This window comes from Leptonychotes weddellii, chromosome 9 (genome assembly GCF_054177405.1).
Source record: "Leptonychotes weddellii isolate Sample4059 chromosome 9, ASM5417740v2, whole genome shotgun sequence".
NCBI classification, from domain to species: domain Eukaryota; kingdom Metazoa; phylum Chordata; class Mammalia; order Carnivora; family Phocidae; genus Leptonychotes; species Leptonychotes weddellii.
In genome coordinates this window covers 87,930,784-87,957,456 of record NC_138377.1, presented here as the reverse complement: position 1 = coordinate 87,957,456, position 26,673 = coordinate 87,930,784, and the positions used below count along the sequence as shown (strand labels likewise).

Genomic DNA, 26,673 nt, shown 5'->3' with positions numbered 1-26,673 from the left:
AAGAATTCCTCATATCAGTGAGATCATATGATACATGTCTTTCTCTGTTTGACTTATTTCACTCAACATAATACCCTCCAGTTCCATCCACGTCGTTGCAAATGGCAAGATCTCATTCCTTTTGATGGCTGCATAATATTCGGGTAATGGCCATATTAATATCAAAGTAAATTTTAGGACATAGAATATTACAAAGAATAAAGAAGATCATTTGATAATGATAAAGGATTATTTAAACCAAAAGGCATGATAGTCATTAACATTTATGCATGTAATAACAGCTTCAAAAATCAATGAAGCAAACAACTGCAAGGAGAAATAGAAAAAAATTACAGTCATAGAGCTTTCAATACCCCTGTCTTGATAATAGGTAGATAGAAAATCAATAAGGATATTGAAGACTTGAACAACCTCGGTAACCAACTTGACCTGGTTGACATTTATAGAATACTCAATAAGAGCAGAGATTGACATTTCTAGAACATTCATTGTTAACAGCAGAATACATATTCTTTTCAAGTGTCCATGAAATATTTGCAAAGAGAGATCATATTCTGGGTTATAAAATAAGTGTCTGATAGATGAGAAGTAACAGACTTCTAATAGGACATGGATCAAAAAGGAAATTAGAAAGTATGTTGAATAGAATGAAAATGGTAACACAACGTAACAGAATCTGTGGGATGCTGCTAATGCTGTATTAAGGGGATATTTATAGCACTAAACATCTGGATTAGAGAAGAAGTGAAGTGTTAAATCATTGGCATTACTTTATGAAACAAAGAACAGTCTCAAAGTAAGCAGAAAAGAAATAATGAAGATCAAAGTGAAAATCAACAAATAGAAAACAAAATGAGGGAAAATGAAAGGAAATAAAATGGTTTTTTTTTTTTGAGAAGATCAATAAAATCAATAAATTTCTAGCCATCCTGATCAGGAATGAAAGAGACAAGCTGTAGATTACCAATATCAGGAATGAGAGAGATGACATCACTGAAGATTCAAAAGATATAAAAAAATATAAGGGCATATTATGAATAAATTTATTTCTATAACTTTTAACAATTTAGGCGAAATGGACAAATTCTTACCGCTCACTTAAGAAGTGTATAACCTGAATAGCTCTTTTTCTATATATGAAATTGAAATTATTGTTAAATTCCTTTTCACAAAAAGAATTCTAGACCAAGATGGCTTTACTGGTGAACTCTACCAAACATTTAAGGAGGAACTAATAACCAATTCTATATAAAAGTGTCCAGAAAATTTAAAAAGGGGTATACTTTTTCAATTTCTCTTTTACTCTAATATCAAACCTTGGCAAAGATAGTACAAAAAAAGAAAACTATAGACCAATGTCTCTCATGACTGTAAAAGATAATACACTGTGACCAGGTAGGGTTTATTCAGTAATGCAGAGTTGGTTTAATATTAGAAAATCAGTCAGTTTAATTCATCATAATAAACTAAAAAGAAAAAATCCATATAATCAACTTACTAGGTGCAGAAAGAGCAGGTGACAAAAGTCAGCATCTGTTCCTGGTAGTTTTTATCAACAGAGTATTAATAGAAAACTTAACCTGATAAAAGACATCAAAGACAAACCTATGGCTAACATTCAAACTTTTGTGTGTGGGTGAAATTCCCATTACAATAAGTTTTTAAAAAAAAGTATGTGAAAGTAAAATACTAACATTAGTGAGACAGTTGTTTCATATGTATTTGTAGATACTTGAATAATCATGGAATCATATTAGAACTAGAATGGACCATCAAGATGATACTAATTCAAACTGTTTATTTTTTATAGGTCAGTATGGAAATCCTTTAAATAAATACATTAGACATTATGAAGGATTATCTTATGATCCGGATTCATTACACCAAAAACACCAGCGTGCCAAAAGAGCAATTTCACATGAGGACCAGTTTTTACGTCTAAATTTCCATGCCCATGGAAGGTGAGTAAATTTCTTGCTGAGTCTGAAGTTTTCCTATATTTAATCTAAGTTAAAAGAAGAAATTTTATACCATTAATTTTCCTTCTCTAAAGGAAAGGTCCCCATTTGGAAATTCAGCCTACACTAGAATTTGGTATATATGCAAAAAAATGTTTTCTTTTAAAAAGGATTACCCTTTTTATATTAAGGAAACAGTCAAACTTAAATGTTTTTAAATTTATGAATCCAGTCCTCTGTTGTATTATTAGAGGATTTTTAAAAAAGATTTATTTATTTATTTATTTTTAAAGATTTTATTTATTTATTTGACAGAGAGAGACACAACAAGAGAGGGAACACAAGCAGGGGGAGTGGGAGAGGGAGAAGCAGGCTTCTGCTGAGCAGGGAGCCCGATGTGGGGCTCGATCCCAGGACCCTGGGATCATGACCTGAGCCGAAGGCAGACGCTTAACGACTGAGCCACCCAGGCGCCCCTATTTATTTATTTTAGAGAGAGAGAGATTGAGAGAACACAAGCAGGAGGAGCAGAGGGAGAGGGAGATAGAATCTCAAGCTGATGGGACGTAGGGCTTGATCTCCTGACCCTGAGATCATGACCTCAGCTGAAACCAAGAGTTGGATGCTCAATGACGGCACCACCTAGGTGCCCCTAAAGAACATTCTTTTTTATAATTTCCCACTACTTTTTATATGATTTATGGGGTCGATATATCTGTCTTAGGGGGCCAACAGTGAAGGTAGCTCGTTTTATGTCATTAAGTCATTTTATTTCTCATTAACTTATTTATTTATTTAGAGAGTGCACAGGAGTTTGGTGGGGCAGAGGGAGAGGGAGAAACTGAATCTTAAACAGGCTTCACGCCCAGTGTGGAGCCCAACATGGGGCTTGATTTCAGGACCCTGAAATCATGACCTGAGTCGACATCAAGAGTTGGATGCTTAAGTGACTGAGCCACCCAGGCGCCCCTAACTCAATTTTTTATCAATTCTCAAATGAGTTTGAAGACAGATTAGCTATTGTATGCTCATTTCTCAGAACTGTTAAGGGATAAAGAACAGGGACCCAAGGGAGAAAGGTAAAAATCACATTTATTTAGTGCCTGGGGTATCCCAGGTGCATAGATGCTTTATATGCATTTTCTTATTTTAATCTTCTCAAAACCCAAACAAGGTAAATATCTTTTTATATCCAAGAAAACTAAGGCTCAGAGAAGTTAAATGGTTTCTTTAAAGTTACACAGCATAGATTTGAGCCAGACCTGGCTCACTTAAACCCCATATTTTTTTTTCTTTCTGTGGGTTAGGGACACTTAGATACAAAATCTTGGGAGTATTATTTGTTAGACTCTGCCTTGCTTGCTGTAATTAGTAAATCTATTCCTTTTGTGCTTTTCCTACTGCTGTAACCCTGATTTATTTAGCTCCTAATAGGTTTCCCAGCTTCCACTCCATTTATCATTAAAGCTATCCTGTGGACTTCTACAAGATGACTCTTCCTTAAATGCTTCCTTTTTCATGTCAGCTTATTGCTCTAAAGTCTTCAATTAATGATTGTAAGCCAGATTTCTTAACTTAGCTTTCAAGATTCTCTCTAAATTAATTCTAGTCTATTTTTCTAAGCTTTATTCTGTTTCCCAACATTAAGTGTCTTTTTCATCCAGAATGATCTAATTGCTGAATATACCATGAACAGCTTGTTTTCTGTGTCATTTATCTTAAATCTTGATTATCTTTTAATGTACTGTTAAAGTTCTTCTTTAAAGATTTACTTACACTGGGGCGCCTGGGTGGCTCAGTTGGTTAAGCGACTGCCTTCGGCTCAGGTCATGATCCTGGAGTCCCTGGATCGAGTCCCGCATCGGGCTCCCTGCTCGGCAGGGAGTCTGCTTCTCCCTCTGATCCTCCCCCCCACTCATGTGCTCTCTCTCTCTCATTCTCTCTCTCAAATAAATAAAATCTTTAAAAAAAAAAAAAAAAAAAGATTTACTTACACCTTTCTTGGAGCCTTTAAATAGGTGAAATGTACCATTGGCATTTGATTCATTCTGTCTTCCTTTTCATGTGTGTATTTCATATTTATTTTTCTAGAACTGTATTTTTTGTTCCTCACAGGAAGGCATCCTGGCTACTATTTAGTAATGTTTATTATTTGTACTTATGCTTAAGTACAGATGTACAGATACTTAAGAAAGATATTAAGGGATGAAAAATCAGATAATAAATGCTATGAAGCTTAAAGTGTTTTATGCATGGAAATAAATGGATTACTTAAATTAACTTATTTTCCATATTTAAAAGTAATGACCATTGTAGAAAAAAATACTTATAAGTTATAAAATCTCTTACTTTGATATAAAGGAGGTAAAAAGATTCATTTTAGGGTCTGTTTGATTTTCTGGATAAAAATTTTAGTGGCAGCAATTCATATAAATTTCTATGAACCTTATCTTCAGATATTTTTAAATTACCCATTCTTTATTAGTACCATGAAATAATAAGCAATCATTAAGCCTTCCTAAGGTTTTAGTGACCACCTCAAAATAAGTTTAATACTATATTCCAAATATAGTGTAACTACCAGAAGGAAAAGTTGAGATTCTGGCTGCCTTTGGTTTGGATACCACATTTCTATTATATGATAGATTTTTATTTTTATCTGTCACGTGATTCCAATATCGCACTTGCGGCAAAACTAAATTCCTAGGCTCCCCCGTCTTCTTTTGGTGTATTTATGTGTGTGAGTGAGAGTGAGCATATGTGAGTGTGCATACTGTTGTTTATTAATCCAAAAACTTATTTATTGACTGCTAGTTAAAGGTTACTTAGTTTAGGCTGTGGGTGGTAGAAACAAATCAAACATAGATCTAATAAGGGCAGCAAGATGTGTGTTAGTCATTTTATAAGAGGAAAATGTGATATGGTGCTTTATAGGTAAAATACTATAGATATTCAGATGATGGAGAACTTATTCTTACTTATTTCTCTCAACAAAGGACCTGGAGCCAGGAAATTTCATGCGGTGTATAAGTGGTCATCTTAGGTACTTTTAACAGAAATCTGTTTAATCAACTATATATACACACACTACATTCTCTAGAATAGATCCAAATTGAGGTATTGTACTTTATTGTCTCAGTGGTTATACTTGTATATTCATGCTGTCTCAGAATTTGTGCCCTGGGCACCTGGGTGGCTCAGTTGTTAAGCATCTGCCTTCAGCTCACGTGGTCCTGGGATCGAGCCCCGCATCAGTCTCCCTGCTCCAGGGGGAGCCTGCTTCTCCCTCTTCCTCTGCTTACCACTCCCTCTGCTTGTGCTCTCTCTCTCTGTCAAATAAATTAATAAAGTCTTAAAAAAAAAAAAAAGCACTTGTGCCCCAATGTGTGCTGTCCTTGTGCATTGTGGCTAGACTTGTTATCTATTTTTCATCTTTTAAAAAATAATCAAGTAGAGTTTATTTCTCCTGATTGTATGGTAAGGCTTAATCCCCTAGAATCAGATCTCACTATATTTTAATAAAGTACAGAACATAATAAATACTGTGCAGTTAACTTAGAAAAAGGGAAAATACTTGAAAAGATATTTATTCTGTTTAGTTGGACATTTATGACTTGCATTTCTGAATATTAGCACAGTCTCTGGGTGTGTGTGTGTGTGTGTGTGTATTAAAGTCATTCTTTGTGCTCTTTGTTTTATGTTTAAGTATATGAGCAAATTTCTTTCCAACTGGCTTCCAAGTTTCCTAAATAAGAAAGGGTATATCACATCCCAAGTTTACAGATATTAATGTTAAATGAAGAAATGTTGAGATTCTTTAAGCCCACAGTCCATTCTTAAGAATTCCATGAAAAACCATTGCTCTTGAAATAAAGTTTGAAGTTGTTTGAAAATAAAAGTCATGTGAGGCAGTGCTACAGGAAAGATTGTTAAGGAAAGATAAGTATTTTGTAACATACTTCAGTAATATTCATTAGGATATTAAAATATTTTGATAATAGGTGCTAGGTTAAAGGATACTCTTAGTTTTGCTGAGAAATTAGAAATCAGTTTTCTTGATTTCAGAAATTGCTTCCCTTGGATAAGTTCTGATAAATGGGATGCCTAAGTGAGCATTGCTTCTTTAAGCTCACTTAGCAATATGTATATCAATTATAGCATTTAGTACATTTTATTATAACTTTGTTTACATGCATATGTCTTTTGTTCCCTGCAAACTTGAAGGGCAAAGTCTAAGTTGTATTTACCTTTTTTTATATAGATGGTGGTCATTTAAGTTATTTGAATGAGTGAATGAATGAATGAAGCATTATGAAGGGAACACAACATTTATAAGCATAAAGTTCTGACAAGGGGAGGTATATAATTAATACTTTTGTTTAGGTCTGGCCCTTACCAGAGAGTTTAATCAGAAAAAGTAAAGTATCAGTTGCTTATTGCATCTTTAATTTGATGGATATTAAAATACACTAAAATATTAAGAAATAGATTTTCAGCTTAAATATTGTGCAGTCTGGAATATCTCACCCTTTTTAGCGATTGTTCCTAATCAGTAAGTAGCAGGCAGATTTATTGTACTGTGGGGTGCAGGATTTTTAAAATACTTGTGGAAAATTTGTTCTTTATCAGTCCTCTTGTTCATGTGAAAGTGTGTGGTGTGCCAGGGACTGTCCGTTGTTATTCCCTTCCCTTATTCTACTTTGATACTAGTAAAAGACATGTTTTATCCTACAGTCCCTGGCTTTATGGTCTTGTGTTTTAGGCTTGTACATTACCAGTGCACTGCAGTTTCATTAGGAATTTTGCTAGTGTGACTTTCATAAAATGTAAATTTTATATTGTTCAAGTCTGGGTTTTATATAATATGCTGAAATATTACGATAGTCCTATATTGAAATAGATGAAAATTTAGAATAAGTATTCTTGGACTTATCCAACAGTATTAGTTAGTATAGCCTGAGAAGAATGGCAAGCTTGTTTAGTAGTGATTTTTAGTATAGCTCACAGTGAGATTCTGATGTTGTATATGTATTTTTTTTTAAAGATTTTATTTATTTATTTGAGAGAGAGAATGAGAGAGAGAGAGAGAGAGCACATGAAAGGGGGGAGGGTCAGAGGGAGAAGCAGACTCCCTGCTGAGCAGGGAGCCCGATGCGGGACTCGATCCTGGGACTCCAGGATCATGACCTGAGCCGAAGGCAGTCGCTTAACCAACTGAGCCACCCAGGCGCCCTGTATATGTATTTTTAATTTATGCCTTTTGTTGCAACCATCATTGAAGAGAAGCATGAGGGATCATTCCACTATTCCTTTTTCCTAATAGAACTGTAAATTTTCTGAAATACTTCTTCATAGTGGTATTTAAGAAAAATAAGTAGAAAGAATATCTGAGAACTCTGAAATAATATAGTTTATCTTTTTGGTAGGAAGTATGCATATACTGTTATATTAGATTCTGTTTTTTCTTGTTGTGTATATATGTATTTTTGAACCTTTTCCTTCTTACCTTGTTTTCCAAATTATGGACAGTCGTCTTTATTTTCTGGTCTTCTCACCACTTGTCTAACTTTACAGGCTTTTATAGATTTGATGGTTCACATCTACCAACTTTTCATTTGAGTGGAAAGCCACTTAATAAAGAAACTTGTGATTTTATAGGAAGGATAATAAGTGTATTGAAACAGTCATAAACTAGGTAGAGAAAGGGAGTACAGTGGTAATTCAGAGACGGAGTTCTCTACTAACTTCACATGTGTTATCTAGAGATTTCTTATGAGCCTCAGTTTCCTCAGTAAAACCTTGAATTTTGGACACGATAATTTTTAGGCCCCTTCCTGCTTTAAAATTCTATAAAATATATTAATAACACTCAAGTAACTAAATTTACAAAAGTCAAAACATTGTGTAGTCAGTAATAGACTATTTTTTCTGCCTCTGTGTTTAATTATTTGCATACATAATAAATCAAAAATTGTTTCTAATACATGGTTTGTATATAGTATAGAAAGATACCAGATTTTTTTTCTTAAGTTCCAGATAATGTTTTGGAGAACTTACACGTTTCTTTTTTCTTATTTGACAAGATAATTCTTCCTAATGCCTTTTAATAGTATGCTTACAAACTTTTCAAAACAAATGGTCAGACATTTGATTTGACATTTCTTTTGCAGTTTAGAACTTAAGTTCTCCCTACTGCTCATATACGAGGGTATCAAGAAGGTGGCCCAAGGAATTTGTAAAAGACATAAATATTCCCTTTAATGGATCCTGACTGGATTTGGGTTAGTCTGGAAGTATCTTGGTTTTATCTTTGTCATACCATGAGTGAGGTAGCAGAAAGCTAGGACACTTTTAACTCTGTGGAAACACCATCACACTTTGAGAAGCAGAGGTAAGAATCCAGGGAGCCCAAACAGATGTCAGCTCGTAAAGAACAACAAGAGAATAAATTTGAATTATATAAAAATATTGTTATGCATGAGGAAAAACAAAATTTTGAAAAATACTGAGTTGGCACTGAAATCTTTCCCAGCAAAATTTGAGCAGGTTGGAGCAAAAATTTATAAAGAAAAAGGGTATTTATTTAGTACCTACTTTATGTGAGATACAGTACTCTTTAGCATATATTATTAAGCTATATGTCACACTGCTTTGTGTGTCAGATGTGGATTTCCTAGGAGGTGATATTCTTTATTCTTGCCTGTTTTCTCTTTACACAGAAATTAAAAGCCTAACAATTTTTTTTAAAGCTAACAAATATGTTAAAAGTCTGAAGAGACACTGGCTATTTGAATTATTTCTTGAATCATAAGGAAAAACGAGCTGAGTTGGATTCATGTTAATTTTGTATTTAAGAAGCTAAGTTGAGAGCTGATGATTGCTCTGAGTTTAGCCTCTTAGATATGATTTCAGTTGAAATACCGTTTTTATTTTACATGTTTTTAAGCACTAAGCTAGGCTTTATGTGGAAGAGATGGAATGAGTGTTAAAAAAAAAAACAACCCCCCCCCCCCCCAAAACCTGAGCTTCCTCCTGCTCAGGGGAGGAAAAGGGAATGGAAGTGTAAGAGTATAAAAAGTACCTTTCTGGGGTGCCAGGCATGCAATTCTTAATCTCAGGGTTGTAACTTCAAGCCCCATATTGGGCATGGAGCCTACTTAAAATAAAATAAAAATAAAATAAAAATTCTGCCAAAAAAGTGTTTTTCTGACTGTTTTTAACTCTTTTGATACCTCATCACCTCTAAAGTTCATCAAAAACAGGCTTTTGAGGGGCACCTGGGTGGCTCAGTCGTTAAGCATCTGCCTTCAGCTCAGGTCATGATCCCAGGTCCTGGGATTGAGCCCCGCATCAGCCTCCCTGCTCCGCGGGAAGCCTGCTTCTCCCTGTCCCACTCCCCCTGCTTGTGTTCCCTCTCTGGCTATGTCTCTCTCTTCAAATAAATAAATAAGATCTTGAAACAAACAAACAAACAAACAAAAAAAACAAACCAGGCTTTTGATGTCAGAGTTTCTAAAGTTGTTGATCTAGACAGTAAATGTCAGAAATTACGTGTATTTTAGTAGTAGAAAAGCCCATCATTCATTTTCCTCAATTGTAAATTATATTTCATACTAAAATATTGCATGTGCAGTTGGGTCTTTTATGAGATAAGTTCTCCAACTTAGATTTAATTTGGATTCATAGCCATCCTTTTTTTTTTTTTTTCTTTTCTGTTATTCAATTGATTAAGCCCTATGTAAGTTGTGCTGTTTCTTTTTTTTTTTAAAGATTTTATTTATTTATTTATTAGAGAGCGAGCGAGAGAGAAACAGCATGAGAGGGGGGAGGGTCAGAGGGAGAAGCAGGCTCCCCGCCGAGCCGGAAGCCCGATGTGGGGCTCGATCCCAGGACTCCAGGATCATGACCTGAGCCGAAGGCAGTCGCTCAACCGACTGAGCCACCCAGGTGCCCCAGTTGTGCTGTTTCTTAAAAGTGTAGCAAGGGTTTTATATAACTAAAAGTTATTTAAATGCTTATCCTATTTCATTATACTTGAAAATCCTTTTATATAACTGTTGAATGGGTATGTTTAGTTTATTGGTTTTATGCTTGTTAGGATTGTTTTATTAAGCATCAGTGAAGTCTTGTATAGTTGTATGCTACTTTAAAACTGGTAACTGTTTAAAAATTCTTTGGTAATCACATATATAGTTTCTTTTTGAAAAGCTGAATATTGAGATTCCTCACTTGGTTGTATCATAAAACTTTCTAACTTCTTTTTTAACTTCTTAAAAGTCTTTGCTTCTTTGGGTTGACATTTTTTTGGGGGGGAGGGTTAATAAATATTTTTCATACTTACACATAGGGATAAAATCAAGCTGTTAATTTGTGTATGTCTCTGAAATCTTTTAACTACTTCAAACTAGTTCTAAAACAGTCTGTATGGGAAGAATAATGCTGAATCAACAAATCAAATATAAACTGAAAGTCTAGCGTTAGAATCTTAGATATGTTGTTATAGGACATATAGTTGTGTAATGTAGCAGTATTTTTTTTTTTTTTTAACCCTAAACCACAGATTCATTTGAATGGATTTTAATCTCTGGATTGAATGAAAAATACATTGTGCATTTCTTTTTGTTAAAATTTATTTGAGCTACAAGAAATGTTTCTGTAGTTTTAATATGCTGTGATTTACTGAGTCCGCTTTCATATTTTAAGCACCTAATGTATTCCAGGCACTTTAGTAGTCACTAGTAATAGACTAACTGAACAGACAGGTCCTTGCTGGTGAGGAGTTCATGGATTCATGAGAAAGGCAGGTGTTGGATTAGGAATAACAGCTGTGATAAATATTAAGAAAGGAATGTTCAGAAGATTGCTATGAGAGCATTGGGGATGCCATCTTGTCTGGAGGTTAGGGAAGGCCACTCTTAGGAGATGGCATTTAAACTGATCCTGGAAGGATGACAGAAGAGGAGGTGGTTAGCCAAAGAAGGGAGTGAAATGTGTTCTAGACAGAGGAAACAGCATGTGCAAAGATACTAAGATGAGAAGTGGCGTGTTTATGGAATTGAAGGGATTTCGGTATATGAGGGATCTTAAAATGTGAAGGAGTCTGGTTCCAAATGAGGCTGTAGATGTAAGTAAGAGCCAGATCTTTGAGAGTTTATGTAAGTCATGGTAATGATTTTTTACTTAGCCTTGGAAGGTTTTTTTTTTTTAAAGATTTTATTTATTTATTTGACAGAGACACAGCGAGAGAGGGAACACAAGCAGGGGGGTGGGAGAGGGAGAAGCAGGCTTCCCACTGAGCAGGGAGCCTGGTGAGGGGCTTGATGCGGGGCTCGATGTGGGGCACGATCCCAGGACCCTGGGATCATGACCTGTGCCGAAGGCAGACACTTAACCAACTGAGCCACCCAGGCGCCCCTGCCTTGGAAGGTTTTTAATGATAAGTGACTGTATAAGTTTTAAAAAGTTCAGTCTGGCTGCATATGAAGAACAGTTTGGAAGGGAGTTAAACTAAATGCTTTGAGACTGTTGCACTAGTCCTCATGGGAGATGGTAGCCTGGATTAAGTTGGTATTAGAGGTGATGAAGGAGAGTGAGTAGATTTAAGATATTTTATTTATTTATTTATTTTTTAAGATTTTATTTATTTATTTGAGAGAGAGAATGAGAGGGAGGAGGGTCAGAGGGAGAAGCAGACTCCCTGCTGAGCAGGGAGCCCGAAGTGGGGCTTGATCCGGGGACTCCAGGATCATGACCTGAGCCAAAGGCAGTCACTTAACCAACTGAGCCACCCAGGCGCCCCGATTTAAGATATTTTAAAGTAGAATTTATTGGACTTGGTTGATACGTAGTTAGGTATAAAAGAAGGAGTTATAAGAGGACTGTTTTCTGGTTTGAGCAACTGAGTGGCTACTGGGTCCACTTATTTAGATAAGGAGTATTGGAACAGCTATAAATTTGAGGAGAAATCGTTAAGTTCAGTTTTGGACATGTTCTGTGAAATTCATGAGGAGGGCCTAGGAGAGAACTCTGCTAAATGCCAACAATTTAAGGTTGGTGGGGGGGAAGCAAAGCCTGATGAGTGGTAAGAAAAGCAGAAAACCTGAGAGTGTGGTATCCTAGAAGCCAAGGGAAACAATGTTTCAAGGAGGGGAACAGTGAGTTGCTGCTTCTTGCTTTTGTTATGCTGAACATTAGCAATATTTCTAATCTATGTTATTTACCCTTTGAGTTTCTCTAGTTTTGATGATCTTGCTGGATATAATTGCACAGGGTAGTCCAGATTTGGATACTTCATAGTCACATATAAATAGGGTAACAAGATAACTTTTTTTGGTGTGAATTTCTAATGATTCATGAAAATAGCCAATATGTTTTTAGGCATTTTGGTTAAAAGCGCCTATTGGCCAATATCTTTGACTAACCATCTCTACTAATTCTGTGGTGATTGATTACAAGGACACTAGTTATCTTTTTAGCATAGCATGGCTAATTTTTACTTAAATGTTTGAAGCACGGGGTGCCTGGGTGGCTCAGTCGTTAAGCGTCTGCCTTCGGCTCAGGTCATGGTTCCAGGGTCCTGGGATCGAGCCCCACATCAGGCTTCCTGCTTGGCGGGAAGCCTGCTTCTCCCTCTCCCACTCCCCCTGCTTGTGTTCCCTCTCTCACTGTGTCTCTGTCAAATAAAGAAATAAAATCGTAAAAAAAAAAAGTATGATGCACAAACACATTAATTAATTTAATTGTTAATTTGTATGCATTTCTGAAATCTTAAATTATAATCACTTTGTATTAGTTAAGTTCCAAAACTGTCATTTCTGGGAGAATAATGCTGAAGCAGCAAACTATGTATGAACACCAAGTCTAGCATATCAAGAATCTTAGAAATGGTGGTATGGGACAAATAGTTGTGTTATGAGCAGTATTCATTGTTTTTTTGTTTTTGTTTTTGGTCCATAGTAAAACTGTTTGGACCATGTACGTGACTCCCAAAGTCTTCTAACATTTCAGTTTTACAAATAGCTTCTTCCCACTTGTCAAACTGAGTGAGCCTTTCACATTCTAAATCTTGAGAGACTTTAGAGATCACTTTGTCCAATGTAATATTGGATGATGTTTTTGAGACATGGTCATTCAGCTTCACTTCTATGTGTTTCAAGTCCCCAAATAGGAAATTTTACCTGTGCTTTCTGTGAACATTTAAGAATCTGCTGTATTGAAACCTTTGCTATCATATGCTGTTTTTTCTTTTTAGTAACTATAAAGTGATAAGATGAAGGTGGTATCTTTTTTTTTAAGATTGATTTATTTATTAGAGCATGCACAAGTTCAGCGGGGAGGGGCAGAAGGAGATGGAGATAGACAATGTCAAGCAGACTCCCTGCTGAGCGTGGAGCCCAGTCCCACAATCCTGAGATCATGCCCTGAGCCGAAATCAAGAGTCAGAGGCTCTACTCACTGAACCACCGAGGCGCCCCGATGGTGGTATCTTCTTCCTAAGTTCTTGTCATTTAATCATCCAGTTAATCATAGTTATTAGTATTAAGTGTAGAGTAGAAATTCTTATCATTGTGTTCTTTTTCTTCTGGAAGTTGGGATAATCAGCGAGGCAAATCAAAAAGCTGTCAAATGTTTTGCTGTAGCAGAGCAGCAGTACCTCTTCTTCATCAGAAACTTTATCTTAAGTGGGAGGGAGACTTAGGATAAGAACTGAGTATAGTACTCACCATGGGGAAGAAAACGTGATATACTTGAAGCCACAGTTGGATGGGTGGAGCCTGGGAGTAGAGCTTGGAGGAGGGGTTTGGATCCTCAGGCCTCTCTGGATCTGGATAGTTAAAAGGGGAACGAAAATGTGGATAGGAGTGGAATAATTGAGGAGCATAGGGAAGAGATAATGATAGGTTTTATCTTTAAAAAAAGAGAGATCTGAGGGGCGCCTGGGTGGGACAGTTGGTTAAGCCTCCAACTCTTGGTTTTGACTCAGGTTGTGATCTTGGGGTTGTGAGATCAAGCCCTGCATTGGGCTCTGTGCTAAGTGAGGAGTCCGCTTGGGATTCTCTTTTCCTTTCCCTCTGCCCCTCCTACTTGTGTGCGCACGCTCTCTCAAATAAATAAATTTTAAAAAAAGAGAGAGAGAGAGATCTGAAATATTGAGATTGAATGCAGAGGGGCAAATTCCCTTCTTCACTTTGCCCCAAAAAGGGAATAGGGAATGTTGTAGTTTGAAGGGATATGGTCATAGAGATGTTTTAGAGTGTTTGCCACATGAGGAATAACCTGCTAGCTGCCCAGACAAGTCTTCATTAATTCAGCAAAGGTTTTGGAATCCCTTCTCTATGCTAGATTCTGTTCTCTTACCTTATCTTCTGCTCTTCTCCCCTATTTTTTAATTTGTTATTTATTGATTGATTTTGAGGTAAAATTGGTATATAACATTATATAAGTTTTAGGTGTACAACATTATGATTCGGTATTTGTATATACTAGAAGTAATCACCACCCTTAGTCTAGTTATTGTCCATCACCATACAGTTGATCCCTTTTACCCACCTCCCAACTCCCTTCTCTTCTGGTAACCACCAGTCTGTTCTCTGTATCTATGAGTTTGTTTTTGCTTTGTTTTATTTTTTAGATTCCACATGTAAGTGAAATCATATGGTATTTGTCTTTCTCTTACTTATTTCACTTAGCAAAATACCATCAAGTTTCATCCATGTTGTTACAGATGGCAAGATTTCCTTCTTTTTTATGGCTAAGTAGTATTCCATCGCATAGATATACCACATCATCTTTATCTATTCGTCCATCAGTGAACACTTGGGTTGTTTCCGTATCTTGGCTATTGTAAATACTTAAGTAAACATGGGGTGCATATATCTTTTTGAATTAATGTTTGAGAGTTTGGTTCCGATTCAAGCTCTGATTTTATTTGTGTGATCTAGGTCAAATCAGCCTTATCTGATCTGTGAAATTAATAAATTTAGGTGATTTTTACGATTTTGTATGTTTGATTTATATTAAATATTGAATAACTCTTAAATCCTATCATTGTTTTAGTGTTTTATAGAGGTATACTTTGGAGATATTGCAGGTTTGGTTCCGGACCACTGCAGTAAAGCACATATTGCAATAAAGCAAGTCAAATTAACTTTTTGGTTTCCAAGTGCATAAAAAAGTTATGTTTATACTATACCATAGTCTGTTCAATGTGCAATAGAATTGTATGTAAAAAAAAAATGTATATACCTTAATTAAAAAATACTTTGTTAAAAAATGCTAAATGCAGGGCGCCTGGGTGGCTCAGTCGTTGGGCATCTGCCTTTGGCTCGGGTCATGATCCCAGGGTCCTGGGATTGAGTCCCACATCGGGCTCCCTGCTTGGCGGGGGTCCTGCTTCTCCCTCTCTCACTCCCCCTGCTTGTGTTCCTGCTCTCGCTCTCTCTCTCTCTGTGTCAAATAAATAAATAAAATCTTAAAAAAAATGCTAAATGCATCATCTGAGCATTTAGCAAGTTGTAATCACTAACCACAGATCACCATAACAAATATAATAATAATGAAAAAGTTAGAACTACTGTGAGAATTGCCAAAATGTGACACTGAGATAGGAAGTGAGCAAAAGCTGTTAGAAAAATAGCACCAGTAGACTTGTTGGATACAGGGCTGCTACAGACCTTCAATTTGTAAAATAAAAAACCACCCTATTTGCAAAGCATAATAAAGTGAAGTATAATCAAATGAGGTTTGCCTGCGGGCTCCTGGCTGGCTTAGTCAGTTGGAGTATGGAGTATGGAGAGTCTTGATCTCGGGGTTGTAAGTTCAGGCCTCATGTTGAGTGTAGAGATAATAAAAAACAATGAGGTATGTCTATATTCAGTAGTTTTGTTTGCCAGTTGTTTAGTTAACATAGTTGCATAAAGTCAGAAGGTGTTTACAGAAACCTTTTTTTCCCCTCTCTAATAGATAAATCTGTTTATTCTCAAGTAACGTAAAATACATGTAATCTTGTGTTCTGTAATGATGCCATTATGGCAGATTCTTCCCCTTGGCTCTCCTTTTATGGGAAAGACTTAAACTAATGATCTGTTTGTCTTCTTACACAGGATAAAGTTACTCATTTTAGCTCAGGTTTTAGTTTTATTTTTATCTTCACTGAGGATTCTCACATACGTGTTTTTGCTTGTTTAAAGTAATTTACCTTGGGGACAATAGTTAAGCCTGGAAATAGGTCTTTCAAACTGTATAGCCCTAGAATTTCTGGGGTGGTTGCCTCAGGTACTGCCCAGTGGGGTGCCCGTGGGCGGACTGTGCCCTTTCCCTTTCTACCAACCCGTTCATTTTATCCTTTAAAAATATATATATTGGCTTTTAAAAGATCATTTGAAAAAAGGATTTTTCTGTTTCAAAAATTGTGCTAGTGGAAGTAAACTAGATATATGACTCATAGTAGTATGGTATTAAATGTTGGCAGCTTGTCTTAAAAAATAATTTGGATGGAGACTCAAGGATCTTTATTAAGAATAAAGTGAATGTTGGGGCACCTGGGTGGCTCAGTTGTTAAGCGTCTGCCTTCGGCTCAGGTCACGATCCCAGGGTCCTAGGATTGAGCCCCACATCGGGCTCCCTGCTCGGTGGGAAGCCTGTTTCTCCCTCTCCCACTCTCCTTGCTTGTGTTCGCTCTCTCTTTGTCTCTCTCTCTGTCAAATAAATAAAAAAAATCTTTAAAAAATAAAAGAATAAAGTGAGTGTTAAGAGATAACATCTAGAGACATCAGGGATATCCTGTTAAGTAGTACAGTTTTATTTCTAGGAGTCATTGAGCCAGGTCTGCCATAGACCTGTTCCATTTAGACATGATAGACCTCTGTTTTTAATGACAGTCTTGGTCTTTGGGACTGGATTACACTGATGTACTTTTAAGCAAGGCTTTTGCTGTCAGGGTTCTTCCCTGTGTTACCAAGGTACTTAATTAGTTGAGGCTTTTGTTCTAATATGACTTCAGTTCAAGGGATGTACCCTTTATCGTTTTCTTCTGAGAATCAGAGCCATACTCTCATTAGCCAAAATAGCAACTGTATGGACAAAGGCAACTTCTTTTTACTCTGTATTTTTACTGTTCTAACTGTTGTAATATACAGGAAAGGTACTTATTTATATAAAGATGTAGAGGGTACGTGACGTTCCAGAAATTTTATAGAGTCATATCCTAAACAAAATTTATTTTGTTGTTCTGCAGCAAAGGTGGTTCAGGTACCTCTACTGTTTGTTTGGTTTAGATGTAGAGTGCTTTTCTAAAGCCTAGAAAGGAAAACCAGCTGTTACTACCATATGGTACAACTAGATCTTCAAAGCAGTGAAGCTAGAGAATTGGAATCTGTTTGGTATGTTTTTTCAAATTACTGTCATTTGTTAACTGATTTTGCCCTCCTATAATTTCACTCCATTCTTTACAGCTTTACTGTAGTGCCACTGAGGAAAACAAGAAAGCATTGCAGTAGAAATACTATAATCAAGATGAGAGACAAAATACTGTTGATCAGTAGAATCAATATAGTGGTTAAATCTAAGAGTAGAAAAGCATTCCAAGTGCAAGTAATGTTCTTTAACAGAGCATCTTCCATGCCAAAGAAAATATAAAGTTTATCTTTGATGACAGTGTGGTATATAGTAATAATAATAATAATAATAAAATTAAACTTAAAGAAACATTGTAAAAGAAGACAGAGGTTAGCCTTTTTCTTGAAAGTGGCTTAACCATTAATAAAGAAAATTTCTTATGGTGGTATTATAAAATTTTTACTGAAAATTAAATAAGGTTATATTTTTATCTCTTTATTTGCATTTGTTCAGATTTTAAAAGATGACTTGTTTGCGGAGACTGATAATATTATATTAAGACTACTACAGCACTCAGCGTGTATTAGCTTGACTTTTTTTTTTTTTTTAAAGATTTTATTTATTTATTTGACAGAGAGAGAGATAGCGAGAGCAGGAACACAAGCAGGGGGAGTGGGAGGGGGAGAAGCAGGCTTCCCGCCGAGCAGGGAGCCCGATGTGGGACTCGATCCCAGGCCCCTGGGATCATGACCTGAGCCGAAGGCAGACGCTTAACGACTGAGCCACCCAGGCGCCCATGTATTAGCTTGACTTTTTAAATCACATGCTTGAGATGCATTTGTGTTATGGTAGACAGAGCAACTTGCAGCAACCAAATACTGGAGTTCTAGTCCTAATTCTAGTCTTGTGACTTTGAGTCATACCCTTTGATAAAAATATTCATCATACCTCCTTTGCAGCGTTACTCTGAGGATAATATGTAGTAACATAGGTAAAAATGCTGTGAAAATCATAAACCTATATACATTTGGGAAGAATGTTTTATTTAATCTCATTATGATCACAATGTCACTATCTCAATTGGTTCTCTTGGAGCTTTTATCGCTAAGAAGGATATCTCTGGCCACACAATTTTTTTTATACTCCAGCTCTTTTGAATCATTTTTAAAATGATTCAATCCAGCTCTTTTGACTCCAGCTCTTTTGAATCATTTAAAAATGATACAATCATTTTTAAAATTTACTTATTTATTTTTATTATGGCAAAATAACATATGATTCATACATTGTGACAGACTTGAATTCAATCTGGCTTCTTTCTACCATTTACCTGCCTTTCAGGCTCACTGTCGTTCCATTCCCTCTTCTGTTGATACATGTTTTAGATGCAAATTAATGTTAATAAAAGCAGTGCATTTGGGGGGTATGATCTAAGTTTGATTTTTTGTTTTATTATCTATACTGCTACTTGATTGTGCATGGATAATTGAGAACTGATTTTATATATAGTTCAGTCCAATTTAAATCAGTACGGAGAATAACGTTTTGTACATGTGAGATGATTTTCTTATGCTGTCAGTATCAGGGTTGGAAGGGACCTACTTCAAGTGTTTTTAAATTCTTTCTGTTATAACTTCCCTCTAGGGTTCCTATGTGCTTAAACATTTTAAGTGATGTAAAGCTATTTTTGTGGGGGTAGGGAGTGTAGGATAGATTACTGAGTTTAAATGTCTTTCTGAAGCTTATACTCCCCTTTTTTGCATATAGAGTATACTCTTGCTTATAATGGTTATAGGGTATAACAGTTTTGCTGAATAATAAATCTTGGATGATAAATATACTAAGCCCTTGGACATTTAGTGTTTTAGTCTGTTTAGTGAAGATGCTCTTTTTCAGATAGTATTTGTACAGGTAGTTAAAAGTATATATAATGATAAGTTAATGATTTTTCAAAATATTGTGATCCTTTAAAAAATAATGTATTTATTTATACCTGCATATATGATCAAGAATTTCCTGTTAGTTAGCAAAAGAAATTTTATGAAAAGACGGGATGTGCAGTAAGAATTCAGGCAGGATTCCTGTTTGTTCAGGGTAGTTATTTTTAACTTTGCGGAATTCCCGTTTAGAAGATATGTTTGACTTTTTGATTACTTCTGCCAGGAGATGGAAAACTTAAGGCCCTAAGAATCCTTTTCCTAGTCTAGAGTCCTTGTCACAGCACCTGGGACGCTTTAGGAGTTTTTTGGTGAGAGTTTTAGGCAAGTAGAAAATGAATACAGCCTCAAAATAAAAGAGTGCCAAGATTGACATGAAGTTAAAAGGAAAATAGAAAATAGAAAAATTTGAAAAAGGGACACAACTTTCTGAAGCTAATGAGTATACCCTATTGACCCTTATTTACTTGAAAAATGAGTTTTTTTCCTTTAAGATAAACTTTATTGAAGTATAATTTATATATTTTTTTAGTATATGTGCTGCTGAAGTGAGCACAAAGTATAATTTACATAAAATAATATACAGTTGGCCCTTGAACAATGTGGGAGTTAGGGGCACCAACCCCTTGATGCAGTCAAAAATCCATGTACAACTTTTGACTCCTCCAAAACTCAACTACTCCTGTTGACTGGAGGCCTTATTGATTATATAAACAGTTGATGAACACATACTTTGTATGTCTTATGTATTATATACTGTATTCTTAAAGTAAGCTAGAGAAAAAATGTTACTAAGAAAACAGTACTGCACTGTATTTATGGGGAAAAAAATCCATGGGTAAGTGGACCCATGCACTTCCGATCTGTGTTGTTGAAAGGTCAACTGTACTCATTTCAAGTGTGTAGTATGAGTTAGGTTTTGACAAGTGTATATATTTGTGTAACTGCCATTCAAATCAAGATATAGAACATGTCCCTCATAGCAAAAAAGTTCCTTCATCTCCCTTTGCTCTTAGTCTCTCTTCACCCCAGGCAACCACCAATCTTTCTGTCACTGTAGATAGGTCATTGCCTATTCTAGAATTACATATCTATGGAATTATACAATATATATATTCTTTTGTGTCTTCACAAAAGTACATATTTTTAGTAGTTTGACATTTTTTATTGCTGAGTAGTTTACCATTGTATGAATAAGCCACAGTCTTTTTATCTCTACTTGTTGATATTGACTGAAAAACTGATTTCCAATTTTTGTATATTTTGAATGAAATTGCAATGGACATTTGTGTCCAATTTGTTTTTGTGGACTTACTTTTTATATTTTGATTTCTCTTGGGGTAGAATTGTGGGTCATAGGGTTTTTATATGTTTAACTTAAAAAAAACTGTCAGTTTTCCAAAGTGATTGCACCATTTTATACTCTACCAGCAATGTGTGACAGTTCAGTTACTCTACATCCTACTAACATTTGGGGGTTGCTATTTGAACACTTAGGTTCAGATTCATTGAGGAGAAATTGTGCGGTGTGAGACTTTTATGACAATTATAAAAGAGACTTGATCTACTTTTAAGAGTTTAGTAATGATAGCTAATTAGTTGCCATTTATTTTGCAGCTCCTCTGTGCCAGGTGCTGTGTTAATGACTTTACATGCGTTATAAGCTGTAATTCTTACAAGGGTTTTACAAGACAGAATGTATTGTCTTTATTTAACAGATCGGAATCCTGGGCTAGTAGATTTTAGGCATAAGATTTGATTCATAGTTTGATTCAAACCCTAGATTCTTTATTTAATTTCATCTCAATATTTTGGTCTTTCTCTTTCCTTTATAGAGGACTGTTGAGAATGAGTATGATTTCAGCTAATATCATGGTCTTTTGGCTTCTCTCTCGCTCTCTTTTTTTTAAAAATATTTTTATTTATTTTGACAGAGAGAGAGACAATGAGAGAGCAAACACAAGTAGGGGGAGTGGGAGAAACAGGCTTTCCGTCGAGCAGGGACCCTGGGATCATGACCTGAGCTGAAGGCAGATGCTTAATGACTGAGCCACCCAGGTGCCCAGTCTTTGGCTTCTCAAATTGAGGATGGTCTAATGATAATTAGAAGAATTAGAAGCCATAGGGAAAACATACAGGAGTTGAAAGGGGATGTGTGTGTATGTATACGTAAAAGAACATGCATACTTGCTTTTCTGAAGGAGAGTCATTAATATAGATGCCACTTTTTAAATGTCTTGTTTAAGTTGTGAAAAGTAGGGGAAAATGGCAAAGCTGCAGAATTACTAAAGAGGGAAGACAGGTAGTGGTGAATAATAGTAATTGGGTCAAGAAGCTTGTTTTTATGTCCAAGCAACTTAGTTGCTGTTGGAATTAACTTGTTTTACCCCATATACGAATCAGCCTATCGGCATTTAATTTTTAATGTATCTTAGACAGTTACCGTTTAATTACATATAATTTAGATTTGTATCGCAGCTACTAGGTTGAATTTTGGAGCGTAATTTTTATAAGAAAAATCTTGTAAAGTGTATTTCCAAGTAGACAAATGGTGTGAAACAGTTTATATTTTGCAGACTTTTTAATTAAAAAAAAAGTTTAAAATTGGGATCCTTTTAATTTCATTTTTTCCCTTTTCCACCCTGTTTTGCAGACATTTCAACCTACGAATGAAGAGGGATACATCCCTTTTCAGTGATGAATTTAAAGTAGAAACATCAAATGAAGTACTTGATTATGATACCTCTCATATTTACACTGGACATATTTATGGTAAGTTGAATCTTAGAAGAATTCCTTTCTTTAGTTTTTTTCTACACAAAGAAATGCATGTATTTTGAGCTATAGGCATATATTTCAGAGAGGTGGGAGAAATCCCGAGGAGATTTAAATATATCACGAAGGATAACAGTCTTTGAAGAATACAGTAGCCCTTGGACCTCTCTCTATTTGTATATTTAATATTTGATTATACAGTGCCTGGCTTTTGAAAGATATGTAGTTTTGATTCTCTCAATACCTACAAACTGTTAATTTTTTAAAAAGTTTTTATGGGCCCAGCACGCTTCCGCTGCGCCACTCTGCTCCTTTTTAAAAAGTTTTTAATGACTAATTTTCTGATCTTTCAAGCAAAACATTACCTGTGTTTTATAAGAAGAGAGAAGAAACTTAAAGGGAAACTATAAAGATCATCTTAACAGCCAAAAATAATGTGACAAAGTCATTCATAAAAAAATCCTTTCAGGGCCTTCCTGCCTCAGAATCTATTTGCTGTGTTCACAATTCTAACAAATGTTCCCTTACTACAACTGATTAAGAAGATACTGGGGGGATGGGGAGCACACTTAACCCAAGAGAAAGTTACATTTGACAGTTTAGTAGTGTGGAAAGAACAGTCAGTCTTCTGGAGGTACTAGAGAGGGTCGAAATATTGTTATAACTGTATGTTAATAAATACTGAAGATGATTCTCAGTTATTAAGACAAAGTTAACTGAAAGTTAAATTTCTACATATTAGAGAGATTTCCACTCAAAATCATAACATTATGGAAAATTGTTTAAAAATGTTTCTAATTTTTTATTATGCCAGATAAATGAGGCATTAATAAATAAAAAGTCTTATGTACTCTTGTAGTTTTGTAAACAAAGGAAAGTGTTTTTCCGTCAGTCTAGGCTTTTAATATTGAACCATTATTCCTTTTTTTTTTTTTTTTTAAAGATTTTTATTTATTTATTTGACAGAGAGAGACACAGCGAGAGAGGGAACACAAGCAGGGAGAGTGGGAGAGGGAGAAGCAGGCTTCCCGCGGAGCAGGAAGCCCGATGCGGGGCTCGATCCCAGGACCCTGGGATCATGACCTGAGCCGAAGGCAGACGCCCAACGACTGAGCCACCCAGGCGTCCCCTGAACCATTATTCCTTTGATCATTTATCTTTTTGGGCAGATAACTTTGTAGTGTCTGCCCTTCTTTGCTAGGCGATGGTCAAGAAAAGTACAAGACTAAATGAGTTTGTAGATAGAAATCATGTCATTTAAAATACCAGTGTCTTGGGTTCTTAGCATCAGTCCTTAGTTAATTCAGTCAATTAATTAATGTTAATCTATAATTTAGAAATTGTGGAAAGCCTGATACTTATTTTAATGAGAAAATTTTAACAGGTAAATTTAACTTTTAACGTACCATCCTCCTACTTTCCACTTCTTTATGTCATTTGATGGTTGGCGCTCAGCTTTTCTTTGCAAATATCTCAAAATACCCTTTTTTCCCTGTATTTTCTTTCACTAGGGAACTATAATTGATGGGACAGTATTACAAATCCAATATCTTAAGAAGGATTGTTGGTATGCTTTTGTTCAAACTACTTCTGAAATAATTGGTACTTTCTTATTTAAAAAATGTATTTATAAAAAAAGGAAGCCAGGGCGCCTGAGTGGCTCAGTTGGTTAAGCAACTGCCTTCGGCTCAGGTCATGATCCTGGAGTTCCGGGGTCGAGTCCCGCATCGGGCTCCCTGCTCAGCGAGGAGCCTGCTTCTCCCTCTGACCCTCCCCCCTCTCATGTACTCTCTCTCATTCTCGCTCTCTCAAATAAATAAATAAATCTTTAAAAAAAAAAAAAGGAAGCCAAAAGTTTCATGCAAATTATATCAGGTGGGAAAAGAACTTTTTTTTTTTTAGGTGGGAAAAGAACTTTTTTACTTATGGTAATTAGAGCAAAACCTCAGAAGATACTTTCTTTTCTTTCTTCTCTCTCTCTTTTTTTTTTTTTAAATGCGGGGCTTGAACTTGTGACCCTGAGATCAAGACCTGAGCTGAGATCAAGAGTCAGACGCTTAACCGACTGAGCCACCCAGGCACTCCTCAAAAGATACTTTAATATCTTTATTTTGGAAGTGCATATTTTATCAGTGGATCTGCTTGCCTCTTTCTGAGCTTAAGTTAATTTAACAGTTATTTATTGAATGACTATTGAATTCTTGCCAGGTACTGTGCTTAGATGCTGGGAATATGATTGTCAATGAGACAGATGTTCTATTTCTCACTGTTGTTATCTAGTAATTGTATAGATTTTAACTAAGTACTAGTTGCTGTTCACGTCTCAAATTCCTCTTGATATATTTTATGTGAAAATTAATTTCCCTAATAAATTTGTATTCAGGTTTTTAAAATAGAATGGCTTTTTAAAGGAGAATGAATTTAACATTTACATGCAAATTAATTTTTCAAGTGTTTGTTGCTTTCATTAATAGGTGAAGAAGGAAGTTTTAGCCATGGGTCTGTTATTGATGGAAGATTTGAAGGATTCATCCAGACTCGTGGTGGCACGTTTTATGTTGAGCCAGCAGAGAGATATATTAAAGACCGAACTCTGCCCTTTCATTCTGTCATTTATCATGAAGATGATATTAGTAAGTACTTAAATTAAAGGCATATAAATAGTTAAAAGTAAGTGGAGACATACGAAGCCTGAGTTGTTTTCTTTCCTAAGCTATTAATCAGGCTAGAAAATAGTTTCACAGCCAAAGTCTCAATTTAACAAATAGTAGACCTATATAAAGAGGTAATTTCCTTGTCAGTCCATGCCAGTCCTACTTTGTTGATATGATATAACCAATTCTATTTGAACTATGAGTCAACCAACTCTGATTGAATTGGAAATTCTATATTCTGATATCAGCCAGTCATTTAATGCTATAATGCCTTTGTGTGTGTGGCTTTCCTTCTAATGTAAATTTCAGGGTGGGTATTTGTGTACTATTATGTAGTATTTAAGAAATATTTTAGATATTTTTGTAATTCTAAATCCTTCAAGTATTTCTTTTTGGAATCTTGAAATAATGATTTTACTTCAGCTTGCTAAGACTCCAGGTTTATCATGATGGATTTTGTCCTCTATCCTGGTTTTTATATGATGGTAATTTGTTGGGAGAGTTCTTTTTCTGTGTTTTAAAGGGTAGAAAATGTACTTAGACTTCACCGTTTAATTTTACCATTGTCCATGTATTCACAGTCATCCAGTCATGAGAATGCTTTACTGAAATACCACAGAAATACATTCCTCTAATTTATAATGCCTCTTGAATACTCATATTTTATTTTTGACTATAATTAGACTAGTCTCTCATTTTTGCCTATTTTCCTAACTTGGCTCCTTCCTTCTGGCTTCATTTTCTGTTCTACAGCCAGAAATTTATTGTCAGTAATTTCATTCTCACTCCTAATAATGTACTGGAAAGCCTAACCATCTATCTATATATACATATTTTTAATGCTCCTTGCCTTTATTTTTATTCATCCCTGTGTGATTCCTTTTCCAGTTTCCCCTCCTGGTGTTTCAGATTTTTCTCAAGCTCATGCTATAGTCCTTCTTAACAAGCTGGAATATGAATTCCTTTGCCTTCCTTTCTTTCTGTCAACAGAATTACTATCTACTTGATTTGTATGTTACTTTGTAATTTTTTTAGTAATTTAATCTTCTTGCAGGTTTACCTTTCCTGTCAGGGTGTGTAAGTTCTCCAAATGTGGTTTCTGTTTCTTTTGCTCCTTTAACATTGCAATTATTTAATCTCTGGAGCAGACTCTTTATAGACACTTAATAAAATCTTGAAACATTTTCCTTATAATGTTTTCTCAAAATCAAACAAGGCCTTATGGGAAAGGAGGGAGAGGAGGAGAGTAATGGACAGATTTTGAACTCCTGTTTTTATTTGTATTATAATCAGACTTTATCCTTTGCTGATTTATACTTCCCATAAGCACCCTATACTGTGTTCGTTCTGCCTTTTATGATTTCTATTATTACATCTTCTCTCTCATTTCCTTCCTTCTCCTATCTACTTGTAAGTAAGTTAAACATATTCTGCTCCTTTTTTGCATTTTTATTTCTTCCTGTCCTGTAATTGCATTTTTTCACTTTCCATCTTACAGTAACTTCCAAATATCTTCCTTTATGTCAGCCTTTCTCTTCCCTCAAAGATGATGAGTTAGCTTGGAGGATCAATGACATTGGATGTGACTGAGTTTTCTATTCCTTTTGGCATTTAACTTTACCATTGATTTCAGCTCTTATTTTTTACTTGTCCAATTAAAATGTATGTTCATTAAAAAAAATGTTCATGCTAAGGAGGCCTTTTCTTGTTGTTATTATTATTTACTTAATAATAGCTTAAAAATAGTAATGTTTAGAGTGATTTTGTTTGTAATTTTTTCCCATCCATTTGAAAATGTAAAAACTTTCCTTCGCTTGAACGGTAAACCAAACAACTGAGTTGTTCAGCAGGCTGTAGTTTGCTTACCCCTCCCTCTTCTAGAGGATGGATAGATAACTTACTTTTTTTTTTAAATTTTATTATGTTATTTTAATCAGCATACATTACATCATTAGTTTTTGATGTAGCGTTCCATGATTCATTGTTTGCGTATAACACCCAGTGCTCCATTCA

General features: G+C 35.4%; 1 protein-coding gene and 1 long non-coding RNA gene across 5 annotated transcripts in view; one reads left to right on the top strand and one right to left on the bottom strand.

Annotated features, from left to right (window-relative positions):
* The window catches only part of LOC102749095 (uncharacterized), a 476,674-nt gene that overhangs the window by 147,173 nt on the left and 302,828 nt on the right, over positions 1–26,673 (bottom strand). The gene's annotated exons all lie outside the window — the stretch shown is intronic.
* The window catches only part of ADAM10 (ADAM metallopeptidase domain 10), a 136,343-nt gene that overhangs the window by 35,572 nt on the left and 74,098 nt on the right, over positions 1–26,673 (top strand). For 3 of the 4 annotated variants that reach the window (XM_081831165.1, XM_081831166.1, XM_081831167.1), the window contains exons 2-4: positions 1,811–1,961; positions 21,885–22,003; positions 24,481–24,639. In XM_081831165.1, the coding sequence (XP_081687291.1) occupies positions 1,811–1,961; positions 21,885–22,003; positions 24,481–24,639 (429 nt within the window). The remainder of the gene's footprint in view (positions 1–1,810; positions 1,962–21,884; positions 22,004–24,480; positions 24,640–26,673) is intronic. The other variant, XM_031031060.2, reaches the window with a different exon arrangement.